The sequence below is a fragment of the Lycium barbarum genome, chromosome 6, assembly GCF_019175385.1.
Source record: "Lycium barbarum isolate Lr01 chromosome 6, ASM1917538v2, whole genome shotgun sequence".
Taxonomy (NCBI): Eukaryota; Viridiplantae; Streptophyta; class Magnoliopsida; order Solanales; family Solanaceae; genus Lycium; species Lycium barbarum.
Genome location: NC_083342.1, coordinates 2,707,106 through 2,721,169, shown reverse-complemented (window position 1 = coordinate 2,721,169; position 14,064 = coordinate 2,707,106). Strand labels below are relative to the sequence as shown.

Sequence of the window (14,064 nt, the reverse complement as noted above, 5' to 3'; positions counted from 1 at the left end):
AAATTTCTATACAGTTATGCCTTGTGAATTAGTTACTACACAACTTATGCCGGATAATTTAATTCCTACAAAACTTATGCCGGACAAGGAAAAATTTCTATAAACTTATGCCTTTTGAATTAGTTACTACACAACTTATGCCGGATAAATTAATTCCTACAAAACTTATGCAGGACAAGGCAAAGTTTCGAGAAAAAAAGTTCTGGTAAGAAAACAGCGAATTCATCGCCTCTGTTGGGATCGAACCTAGAAGCTTTGGTTTCATAGACCAGTGAATAAAATACTTTGGCCAGCAAATTTTCAAGCATAGACAAAAATTGAAGACCAGCAATTTGAGGGACAAAAATTAAAGACCAGTCAGTATGAAGAACAATCCACACACAAAAAAAAAATCAAATTGTCTCACCAATAGCGAATTTTCGTTGTTGTAATTGAAAATAATTATTTTCATGGAAATTAAAATTTCATACAAAAATTGAAAAGTGCTTATTTGTGAATTTTATTTCGAAAATTGATAAAGAGGAGGATGTGCACCAGGTATCTGCTTATACTTGTGCTATTTAAAACTTGGTCAATTTTTGAAGTATTTAAGTTTTAATCTTAACCATAAGAGAGCAACTTCAGGCAAAATCAGCGTGGTTGTTATTCTATCTACGATCTTTTGAACAATATCACTACTAAATTATTAACCCTTAGTTTGAAACATAAAAGATTAGGAGTTCCAATTTTAGACTTGACAATCCAGCTTCAGGGTTAGGCTTGGTCACTAGTTTTAGACCCAGTGGATTGAAGATCAAAGTTCAGACACGCAATTCTCTCAACTTCAATCTCACATGTCTGAGTTTGATTCTGAAGCTGCTAAACATTAAATACTTCGTAATTTTTTATTGGTCATCCAAGTGGTTATTTTTTCGCGTGACCTTTTCTCAAACACATAGATTCGCTACTGCATGCTTGTCCTCACAAATTCTAATAAGCATCACTTGCTCCTCGTACGTCTTAATCTTGATACACATCTCAATATATAGTTGTACATTCTAATTCACACTTACTGATCTTAAAAAAAAATGGAGCGTAGATTAACTTTACATTAAATATGCTAAGATGTCTTGAGGTCATTTACTTACATCACTATGCATTAACAAAAAAACAGCCCGATGCACCAAGAAGCGCTACACGCAAGGTTCGGAGAAGGGTCAGACCACATTGGGTCTTAAGTACGCAACCTTACCCACACAATGACAACTTTACCATTACGTCAAGGCTTCCATTCTGCATCACTATACACCACATTCACCAAGCTATGTCACAACCTCTCTAGTAGTATGCAATTGGAAATTATTGCACCAATGGTAAGTGAAACTCAAAACTAGAGTGAGTTCTGGAGTTGTGATTTATGAACTTCATATTTCAACACCTGAAATCAGGTTAAAATTACTAACACACAAGCATTAGAAAATCATTAAATCAAGTTTCATGTCCAGTACATTGAAATGTCTCCTAACAAAGACTAGATGGAAGCAGTTTCATAATAGTTGCTCCACTCTAATATGAGTTTTGTTTTATAAACTTTACATTACAACACCTGAAATCAAAGAAAATCAACACACAAAAGCATCAGAAAGGAAAGAAAAAAAAAACAAGATTAATTATACACTTAAAGCTGCTCGACAAAGATTAGATGGAAGCAGATTGAGACCGCTTGTATGCACTTCTCCTGAAAACTTGGTTGTCAATGAACTTCAATGTAGTATGTGTATCGGTGACTCGTCGTGGAATAGAATAGGAATCCATGTAAATTCCCACGTGGGAGATTAGAGGGCACGCCCTGGACTTGTCAATAACCAACCTGAACGAGTTGGACTTCACTGTTGGAAAAAGTAACAGCCTCCGATATCCTACTGTCGTTCCATTTATCACGTGTTGCCATTTTCCATTTTCGTCTAAGATATCAAGATGAAACTCGATAATCCGCTGCCCCATTTGAATCGGTTCTTGAAGTTCCAAGACATTGAAAGTTATAACCTGTTGAAATTCTAAATATAATGCCCAGTCTGATTGTTGTCCTTGATCTGGAGCCCAATATGTATATAATCCTTCCTCAATAACATTCTTGGGGCCAAACTGAGAATCATTAGGATTTCCTCGTATACTGCTGGCAGAAAGAAGAGCAGATTTTGCAATATTATGGGAGAATATAGAATCACGAAGCTCAGAGAACTCTTTGAGGACTTGTATATCTTCGTCCGATATGAGACCAGATGAGTTTGGTGGTACATTTAGCAATAAGAGACAGTTCCTACCGACTGATTTGTAATATAAATCCAGAAGAGTCATTGCACTTTTTGGCTTTTCTGATGCATGCCAAAACCAACCGGGTCGGATTGACACATCACACTCGGCGGGAACCCATTCATGGCCAAAGGCGTCACCCTCCTTCTCGTATCTGTTGAATACACGAAAAATATAACTAAGATAAAAGGAAGCTCAGAGTGCTGAGAAAAAAGAAGTTAATAATGCATTATGTGAGGGCACTTTATCCACATAATTTCTTGTTTCAATTGACAGACTTTAAGAGTGATGGGGGCTTTTTTCACAACAGGTGTTATTACCAGCTAAAATGGCAATTACATCTAATGACACTAATATTAGCTAAACAGCCTCTCTACCTTCCGAGATGGGGTAAGGTCTGCGTACACACTAACCTCCACAGACCCCACTTATGGGATTACACCGGCTATGTTGTTGTTGACAGTAATATTACTTGGCCTAGTTTGCACACAAAAGAAAAAGGACCTAACGAAAATAAGAACATGCTATCAGTGTTTATCCATCATTGGGTCAAGTAATGAAGTACCAGCTTACATCATAGGGACACTTTTCTTTTTCCCCTATTTACACAAATGAAAATCATATTGTTAACACATGCCAAGAATCCCTGTCAAAGTAACCGTAAATGAAGGTTATCTCTAACTGCTTATAGCCATTTTAACCGTCCCTATATGCTATAGCAAAAGTCTTTCCAACTGAAGAAGCAGGGTCCTAGCTTCTTAAAAAAGTTCCACTGTAGGAAACAGACCAAGTCCATTTACTCCATGCAAAATGTCAAATAGGACGGATTTGATAGATCTATATCGCCACCATATTGAGAGAAATGAATCTTGAAATATTTTTTGGTACAGAACTTTTCTAAAGAATACATATTGATCACAATGATAAATGGCAGGAATTTTCTGTGGGTGTGAAGGATATGACCCATTATAACATAACAGTAAACTATGAGGGGAGAAGTTTCTGTGAAAGCAAATAAGATATGATGAAGATAAGAATAATAAAACAAGACTTACATGGGATCATTATAACCGCCAATCTTGACAGCACTGCAGTTGAAAAGGGACCAGCAAGTGGTTCCAGCAACACCAGCCTCGTCACCAACCCACCTCGTATCCGGACCAGCATCAGAAAAGATCGAAGCTCCAGGTTGGAGTTGATGAATAAGGCTAAACCAATCATCAAAGAAATAATCCATATCCTTCTCACCATCACCTTTTGCACCATCTAAAAAAATATATTTAATCTCTCCATATCTGCTCAACAGGGTTTTTTGGCAGCAGGAAAAAATCAGTTAATTGCAAAAAGTCTGCCTATATGTTCTGAATAATCAAGTCTTACATATTTCTTTGTCTATAAGCGCGGGCATTTTTTTTTATGGAAACTCCTTTTAGGTTAAGGGAAGTGAGTTGATGATAGTTCATAGCACTCAAACAAGTTAATTTCCACCACATAAAAATGACTTCATGAGTGCAAGAGATTATAAAAATGGTAAAAGATTATTTAGTGTGATTTATTTGCTTAATGAGCGCCAAGCATATCAACTCTTTTGTTACTGCTCCTTTATACTTACCTTCAGAGGAGTCTTGACTAACCACTCGTAATGTCAAGGATTTCTCGTTTTTCTTTTTTTTCAGCAAGATGATTGAAATTCTGTGATCTAGCCAAATGGTAATTTAGAAACTAATGAAACAACTATTACTGATTAACCTTCAGTTACAATGACAAGAAATAGTTAACTAACCAACCAAAACACATACACACTTATACTTGGTGGGAGTCAACGACTCTCATACTTTCGTCAGATGGCCTAAATTATAACCACTCGAGTAAGAGTATGAATTCACTTTGTGTCTACAGTCAAATTTGACTGTTCTAGGGAAAAAAGTAGTATTTGCCATTAGTACGAACAAAACCAAATGGAGTGAAAGGAATGGGATTCATATAGCCAACCCGGAAAAGCTTGGAAATTGAAGTGTAGGAGTAGTAGTAGTAGCAGTTGTTTGAAGTCAGTAGTAAGTATGAAGACTCGCAATCCCTATCATCATAGAACTCATACTTAAAGAATCATTCTAAATTGGCATCGTCAAAGCTCGATGTGGAACTGCAAATGGAGTTACAATTTTAAACCATACACATACTTCATACTTCATTACTCAATTCCCATTTTCACATTTTCTTTATTGATGCTAATGCTTGGAATATTTGTCAATATAAGTAACTGAATCACATACATAAACAATATTCCAATCACAGAATGAATAACTTCATAAAGCCAGAACAAGCTATAGTCCAAAAGCACATACTTTATTATTTCCCAAATAAGAGTTGTAACTATATCTTACTAACTGTAAAACTATATCTTACTAACTGTAAAACTATGTGTATCACCTCATCTAGAATCTTAAATTGTTAGAAAGAAACTTTTATTCACTCCCTCCGTTTCGATTTGTTTGTCTTATTTCCTTTTTAGTCTATATCAGAAAGAATGATACTTTAGTAACTCTTTACACCAAACAACCTACGTTGACATATTTAAGACTACAAGATTCAAAGGGTATTTAGGTACATTATACACATCTTTAGTTAAATACACGAGATTAAAAAATCTTTCTTTATTTTCTTAAACTCCGTACTGAGTCGAACTAAGACAAACAAATTGAAATAGAGGAAATATTTTAAAAATCAAGAAATGCTATCAAATTCACAAAAAAACATACTCAAATAAATTCAAAACCAAAGCACAGGACAAAAAGTTAAAAACTTTAGTACCTTGTAACCAACTCAGTCATTTGTCCCATATAACACTCATTATACTCAAGAGTTTCACCATAACAATGTTCATGACTTCATGTCTATCCCATGGAGAAGGATACAAACCCAACTCCAAACCAGCAATTTTTGCAGCTTTAGCCAATTCATCGACAATATCACCAACCCCATTTCTCCAATTACTTGATTTAACAGAACAATCAAGTATATTTTGATGGCCATAAGCAAAATCCATCATGGTATTTAGCAGTCAAGATTACTCTTTTAAAGCCAAAATCTTTAGCTACATTAACCCACTGTGTTGCATTTAGCCAAGTCAGGTTGAAAACTAATGGGTCGATATGGCACTTTCTATATTTAGTAACTCCTTACTCTATATTTAGTAACTCCTTACACCAACATCCTACATTGACATATTTAAGACTGCAAGATTCAAAGACCATTTTGATACATTACACACATCTTTAGTTTAAGACCACAAGATTCATTAATCTTTCTTTATTTTCTTAAACTTCGTGTCAAGTCAAACTAAGACAAACAACAGAGTAGTAAAATGCAACAAAACCAAGAAATGTTCATAAAAATTAATTTTTTACCTTGTAAGCAACTCAGTCATTTGTCCCATATAATATTCATTATACTCAAAAGTTTGACCATAACAATGTTCATGTCTATCCCATGGAGAAAGATACAATCCCAATTCCAAACCAGCAATTTTTGCAGCTTTAGCCAATTCATCAACAACATCACCAACCCCATTTCTCCAAGAACTTGACTTAACAGAATAATCAGTGTATATTGATGGCCATAAGCAAAAACCATCATGGTGTTTAGCAGTCAAGATTACTCTTTTAAAACCAAAATCTTTAGCTACATTAACCCATTGTGTTGCATTTAGTGAAGTTGGGTTGAATATTTTCGGGTCGACCCGACCCGTTCCCCATTCTGTGTTTGTAAAAGTATTGGTACCAAAGTGCAAGAAAAGTGCCATTTCTGCAATTTGCCATGAGATTTGGTGGGCTTTTGGTATGGGTAGAAGTGGAATTGGAGGTGGCTTTGGATGTAAAGATTGTGAAATTCTTGAAAGTTGAAATAAAAAGAAGATTATTATGATGATTTTGAGGTTAATTAGTGTAATGGGTTTTTTGTTGTTGATCATTTTCTGAATGCTGTTGACTTTGAGGAAAATGGCCATTTCTGTGGCTTTTGCACTTTGCTGGAATGATAGTTCAAAATAGTAAGCCTGCTGAATGATGATCATGTTATGAAATATAGATAATCAATGTCCACTACACAAATATAATGCATCTTTGTTATCTTCTATCATATTAATGGTTCTTCCATTATCTTTCACCATCTTAATGGTTCTTCCATTATCTCATTTCATATATGAAATGAGATGTTTATTGTTAACCTTTTGTATGTCTATGTGTAACACTATAAATAGAGGCATAAGTTTTCATATTGGATGGACTTGAACACATTTTGAAGAAATAAGAATTTTCTTCTCTCTTGTTCTACATATATTTCTTGCTTTCTTCTCTCTTATTCTACATATATTTCTTGCTTTAGTTTATTATTTTATAACACGTTATCAGCACGAGATTCTACCGTCTCAAGGAATTTTTGAAGGTTAAGGTAATATTTTTATTCTCTCTATTTTATGGCTAACCTTACAAAACTCGAGTTCGTTGCCCTTGATATTTCGGGCAAGAACTACCTATCATGGGTGCTAGATGCTGAAATCCATCTTGATGCTATGGGTCTTGGAGACACCATTAAAGAAAATAATAAAGCATCTGTCACGCCCCGAATCATGGCCTGGGCGAAACACGGCACTCGGTGCCTTACTGCATGTGACCGAGTGAACCACATGGCTTGCTAAATCATCATGAGGCATAACATGAGCGGAAATATAGCATAAACGTGATGAGCTTTTATAAAATATGAGATGTCATAATAATTTAATGAAATACTTGTTTAAATCATAAATGCGGAAATAACATGAGTTGAGTCAAAGATGGCTAAACACCTTGCATGTCTAACATAACTAAACTGACTAGTCTATGAAACCTCTAATTGTGAATCTTGACTGGAAAACGTATTTGCTGGGACAAGGCCCCCCAGCATACCTTTAAATGTATGACTAGTAGAATAAAGATAACTGACTAAACCCCGAGTGAGATGGGGCTCACCAAAGAGCTGTTACGAGCAAATCCTACTGAGCAGATGCAACGTCCTGTAAATACGTACCTGCATCGTGAAATGCAGGCCCCCGAGCAATAAAAGGGGACGTCAGCACATTGAATGTACTGGTATGTAAAGCAACTGAAAGAAATAACATGGGACATGGAATATTATGATAAGAACTGAAACTGAAAACCTGGACATGAACATGTGCATGGGTATGTGTATATATATATATATATATAACATAAGTAAAACATGGTAAGTAGGGAGAGCATTTCATAAACCGACATGTGATATCACCACGTGGGTACGTGGAGTCTGGTACCTCGCCGGACCAGCAGAACCCCCATACCTTGCCAGGGTATGAGGTGGTATCGTGCCTGATGGATCCATTCAGTGTAAAATTAAGGTATCGTCCTATCTGGGCGGAGCGATCCTTGTCCTACGGTGGCTACGTAGTTTTAGGCTATCTGAGCCTTCTCAGTAATTTGTGCAACTCCAAAAAAAAACATAAACATAATATAGTTGGCTAAGTAGCCCATGATTTTCGTGAATTAATTTGTAATCATGGTTTCATGAAATAATTTGTAAACATGGTTTTATGAAATAACTTGTAAACATGGTTTTATGAAATAACTTGTATTTAGTATGTATGTATCTTGTATCATAGCATGAAAACAATCATATAATATAGTTGCATGAAAACTTGTAGACATGTAGGATATTTATGAAATAATCATCTTATTTAAAAACATGCATGCAAGAACCCATAGAATACAAGATATGGGTTTTCATGGATTACGGACGAATTCTCAATAATCATAAAGAAATATTAAGAACTCAATGATGGAATTATAACAATTCATACATGATATAATCATAGACATGGACCTAGGGTTATCATGAGCGTGGTATTGAAACCCTAGTTTTAGTAGAGAATCATAATTTTATGGATTATGAGGCGTGGGGAAGAACAATGATGTTCCCACACATAGATAGTAACTCTACATACCTTAGTCGCTCCAAAACTTGAATTAAAGACTTGAGCTTTGAAGAAGATTTCCAAAATCTTGAATTCTTGAACCTTGAGATGGGTTTTCTTGAAAACCCTAGTTTATAAACAATGATTTCTTGCTTAGATTACAAGGATATACTTTAGAATTGACTTAGAATGATTAGAATAGGCTTACCTTAATGTTCTTGATGATGGGAGAGAATAGAAGGTCGTTCTAGGGCTTGGGGGTGTGAAGAATGAAGTGAAAAAGCCTTAGAACGAAGTTTTAAAATTACTTTCGGACCCATTTTACGCTCAATTTTACGTCCCGTATAATTTGTACGGACCGTATATCATACCGTAAAACCATTCCAGTGATTTGGACATTCTGGACCAATTATACGGCTGGAATATACGGCCTGTATAATTTTTACGGTCCGTATGTTACACCGTATAATTTTTACGGTTCGTATGTTTCCACCGTAAACTGACAGAACACTGTTTAGTAAAACGGGCATAACTTTTTGTACACAGCTCCGTTCAAGACCCATGATATACCGTTGGAAAGCTATTTCAAAGGGCTACAACTTTCATCAAGGAAGTTTTCCCAAATTCCAAATTAATAAAGGGGTTATGGTCGTTGGAAGTAAGACCTTCTACAAACTCACTTGCAAACATGCCCCGTAGAGTGGCTTTCAACTTTGCTTTGCCCAAAGGCTCTTCTCATGTCTTGATTGGGTTTCAAACACTATTTATATACTACTCAAATTGGGTTCATTATACTCCCGTATTACGAGTCAAATATTAGCCCGAATACACGAGGCGTTACAGCATCCAACCAAGAAAATGCCAAGGCTATGATATTCTTGCGTCATCATCTTGATGAGGACCTGAAAATTGAATATCTTACTATTAAGAATACACTCGTTTTATGGAAAAACTTGAAAGAAAGGTATAACCACCTGAAGATGGTCTTCCTCCCAAAAGCACAACATGAATGGATCAATCTAAGGCTACAAGATTTCAAATCAGTTATGAAGTATAACTCTGAGATGTTCAGAATTACTTCTATATTGACACTATGTGGAGAAAAGATTAGTGATTCTGATAAGCTGGAAAAGACGTTCTCCACTTTTCATGCCTCGAATGTGCTCCTGCAGCAGCAATATCGAGAGAAAGGTTTCACAAAGTATTGTGATTTGATTGCTCATCTTCTTGTGGCCGAACAAAAGAATGATTTGCTTATGAAAAATCACGAGAATCGACCTACTGGCGTTGCACCACTCCCCGAAGTGAATGAGGTGTATGCCCACTACTCCAGGCGTGGAAAAGGTCGTGGCCCCGGTCGTGATCATGATAATAGTCGTGGTCGTGGTCGTTATAATGGTCAAAGAAGAAATTATTTTCCTGGTGTTAATCACTCTTCAAAGAAAAATCACCACCAAAAGGGGAAAAAGAAGGATGATAGGCATGAAGTGCCAGAAGCATGTGGCTCAGAAAACAAATGCTATCGATGTGGTGGAAGTGGATACTGGTCACGTACCTGTCGTACGGCAAAGCACTTGGTTGAGCTTTATCAGGCATCAATTAAAAGAAAAGAGAAAAATCCCGAAGCTAATTTTATCTCTGAAAATCAAATTGACATCACACACTTGGATGTAGCAGATTTCTTTGTGCACCCTGAACGAAAGATATATCACTTGATTGGTGATGGTTTTGTGGTTAGAGATGATTGAGTTGTTTATTTTAATTTTTACTAGTCGTAATAGTTGATGAATAAAAGACCATGTGACAGTAGTTGTTTACATGAGTACTATTTTTAATTAGTCTAGATTTAGTAAGTTTGTTATAGTCAGTTATTAATAAAAAATTTAAATCTGGTTTGTCTTGATTAAATAATATTTTAATATTGATATTAGTATCCTCTGCTTACTAATTATAAAGGCTCAGTGAGTATTTTGGGAGATTTATAAACCTATGACACCAATTCAATGGAGTTTGAATTATCTATATCTTGTTACTTCTTCTATTCCTCTGGCCGACAAGATTTTTCATTTTATATACACTTTACATTCTTTTAATCACTACACTTTATACTTGAAGTATAATAGAATTAATATACTACTAAAGAGCGAACGGGAAAGATGGGAATTGGTTTATCAAATCTAGTGGTATAAATTGCAGCATTATGCTATTTCATTTTTACAGTTACATATTTAATTCATGTCTCTTGGTACTTTTATTCTATAGCTTGTTAGCATAGATTGAGATGTGTATAACGTGGCTATACCTTATTAAGTTTCTAATTGGAGGGATGTGGTAACAAGTCACATGGATGATAGCTTGTCAACTTGCTTTTTGCACGAGTCATGGTAATGAATATGTCCGTACTTCATTTTACCGGATAAAATACGTGAAACTATTTAGTATTATCTAACCTCCTTGACTTTATATGTGTATAAGTGTTAATATTTAATGGGTATTCATTTAATTTTGTGTATGTAATTTCACTTGAAGATATGGATTATTCTCAAAGCAAGTTTGGATTAAAATCCAATTATGAAGACATTTGTTTGATTGATTCTGCTACTACACACACGATATTCAAAGACAAGAAATATTTTACTCATTTACTTATGGGTAAGGCAAATGTTAATACCATATCTGGTAGTACTAGTTTGATTGAAGGCTCCAAAAGAGCCACCATAATTTTACCTAAGGGAACAAAACTCATTATAAGCAATGCCATGTTCTCTCCTAAGTCCAGAAGGAACTTATTAAGTTTTAAAGATATCCGTCAAAATGGATACCATATTAAAACAATGGATGAGATGAATCTTGAATATATTGGTATCACCAAGGATGTCTCTGGCCAGAAAGTTGTTATAGAAAAGTTTCCTGCTTTGTCTTCTGGATTATATTGGACAAAAATTGGTGTACTTGAGGCACACTCTGTCGTAAACAAGAAGTTTAATGACTCCAATACGTTTGTACTTTGGCATGATCGATTGGGACACCCTGGATCTATAATGATGAGACGAATTATAGAAAATTCAAATGGGCACCCATTAAAGAACCTGAAGATTCTTTTAAACAATGAATTTTCTTGCCCTTCTTGTTATCAAGGCAAGTTAATTATTAGGCCATCACCTACAAAGGTTGAGTTTGAATCCCCTGAATTTTTGGAACGTATACATGGGGATATTTGTGGACCAATTCACCCCCCTAGTGGTCATTTAGATATTTTATGGTCCTAATAGATGCTTCTTCTAGATGGTCTCATGTGTGCCTACTGTCATCTCGCAACCTGGCGTTTGCGAAATTATTGGCACAAATAATTCGATTACAGGCACAATTTCCTGATAATCCGATAAAGTCTATTCGCCTTGATAATGCTGCAGAGTTTTCATCCCAAACATTTAATGATTATTGTTTATCAATTGGGATAAGAGTTGAACATCATGTAGCTCATGTTCACACTCAAAATGGCCTTGCAGAGTCATTAATTAAACGACTGCAGTTGATTGCAAGACCATTACTCATGAAAACGAGGTTGCCCACGGTTGTTTGGGGTCACGCTATTTTGCATGCAGCAACACTTGTTCGTCTCAGACCGACAAACTATTATAAATTTTCTCCGTTGCAATTGGTTTTGTGTCAAGAACCTAATATATCCCATCTAAGAATTTTTGGATGTGTCGTATATGTGCCTGTAGCACCACCAAATCGCACCAAGATGGGTCCCCAAAGAAGATTAGGAATATATGTTGGGTTTGAATCGCCCTCCATTATTCGCTACCTTGAACCATTAACCGGAGATTTGTTCACTGCTTGATTTGCAGATTGTCAATTTGATGAGACAATTTTCCCAAAATTAGGGGGAGAGAATAATGAAATAAGAAGGAAAATTTTGTGGAATAATTCATCATTGTCTCATCTTGATCCACGTACTTCTATTTGTGAGCAAGAGGTTCAAAAGATTATTCACTTGCAGAAAATAGCAAATCAAATGCCAGACGCATTTACAGATTTGAAAAGGATTACCAAATCACATATCCCTGCAGAGAATGTCCCGATTCGGATTGATGTCCCTGTAGGACCATCTACTGGTGTCATAGCAAACGAGTCCAAAGCACGCCAGAAGCTTGGTAGACCATTGGGTTCTAAGGATCGAAATCCTATAAAAAGAAAAACAAATGGTCAAGATGACACTACGAAAGAACCTCATAAAGAAATTCGAGATTTGAGCAATAGTGATATTCTTGAAGAAATCAATGAGCCTGGGACTCAAGAAAATGAGAAAATATCAATTAATCCAATTAATGTTGGGACTAATTTGAATCGATTGGAAATAAATGTGGATTATGTCTTTGCCTATAATGTTGCAACAAGAATTATGCAAGATAGTGAGGATCTTGAACCCCAATCTGTTAAAGAATACCAAGAAAGACGTGATTGGCCAAAGTGGCAAGAGGCAATTCAATCAGAGTTAAACTCACTTACCAAACGGGAAGTTTTTGGACCTGTAGTCCAAACACCTAATGGCATTAAACCTGTTGGTTATAAATGGGTTTTGGTGCAAAAAAGAAATGAGAAAAATGAGATACAAAGATATAAGGCACGCCTTGTTGCACAAGGATTTTCACAAAGGCCTGGTGTTGATTATGAAGAGACATACTCCCCTGTTATGGATGCAATAACATTACGTTATCTCATTAGTTTCATTGTCCATGAAAGACTTGAGATGCATTTGATGGATGTGGTTACAGCCTATCTATATGGATCACTTGAAAATGAAATATACATGAAAATCCCTGAAGGATTTAAGATGCCTGAAGCATGTAGTTCAAAGTCTCGGGAAATGTATTCAATCAGATTACAAAGATCATTGTATGGTTTGAAGCAATCCGGGCGCATGTGGTATAACCGCCTTAGTGAATATTTGTTAAAAGAAGGCTATACAAATGATGCAATTTGCCCATGTGTTTTTATAAAGAAAGTATGTCACGACCCGACTCGGGGCCGCGACGAGCACCCGGTGCTAGCCCACCCGGGCACCCTCTTAGCTTACTCTTATGCTTACATCTAGGTGAGCCACATAATTAGACATACATTGCCACTCATTCGTCAAACTAGTCCCATTGGACGACATTTCCATTATATCATAATTGGCATTTATGCTACATCAACGTACATGGGCCCACATGGCCGACAAAATAATATACAAAAATATAGGCCAACAAGGCCAGACATAGCTAATCATATACACGTGACTACGAGCCTTTAAGAATAGTATGACATAACACATGAGCGGGACAGGACCCCGCTATGCCCATAACTATATACACAAAAGAATCAGTACCCAAAAGATATGGCTCCGAAGGAAATGGAGCTCTCTATGCAAACTCAGAATAAGCAGCTACTGATCACGTCTATCTCCCTGTGCACCTGCGGGCATGACGCAGCGTCCACAAACAAAAGGACGTCAGTACGAAGAATGTACTGAGTATGTGAAGCATGATCAACATCGATAGATAGACATAATGAATCAACATATTAAAAAGCATGGGAGGGGAGGCAGTAATATCATCGTCATGGCACTTACTTGCCTTTCGTAGGGACTTCCCATTTCCGTATTTACACGTATACATATATCATCATTCGTATTCCATAATAGTACTCGTACCATGTTTGTGCTTGTATTCATATTCATGCCCTTATTCGTATTCATAAACATAGTCTTATCATATTCATATTCATATTACATACATAGTCAT

At 36.1% G+C, this 14,064-nt stretch overlaps 1 protein-coding gene across 1 annotated transcript; it reads right to left on the bottom strand.

Moving 5' to 3' along the window:
- Positions 1 to 1,423: 1,423 nt before the first annotated feature.
- LOC132600454 (alpha-L-fucosidase 1) lies at positions 1,424 to 6,379 on the bottom strand. The gene is made up of 3 exons (XM_060313631.1): positions 5,700 to 6,379; positions 3,348 to 3,587; positions 1,424 to 2,446 (listed from the first exon to the last, which is right to left on the bottom strand). Exons 1-3 carry the CDS (start codon positions 6,362 to 6,364, stop codon positions 1,678 to 1,680), a joined length of 1,674 nt encoding a protein of 557 aa, XP_060169614.1. The 5' UTR covers positions 6,365 to 6,379; the 3' UTR covers positions 1,424 to 1,677.
- Between the last annotated feature and the right edge of the window lie 7,685 nt (positions 6,380 to 14,064).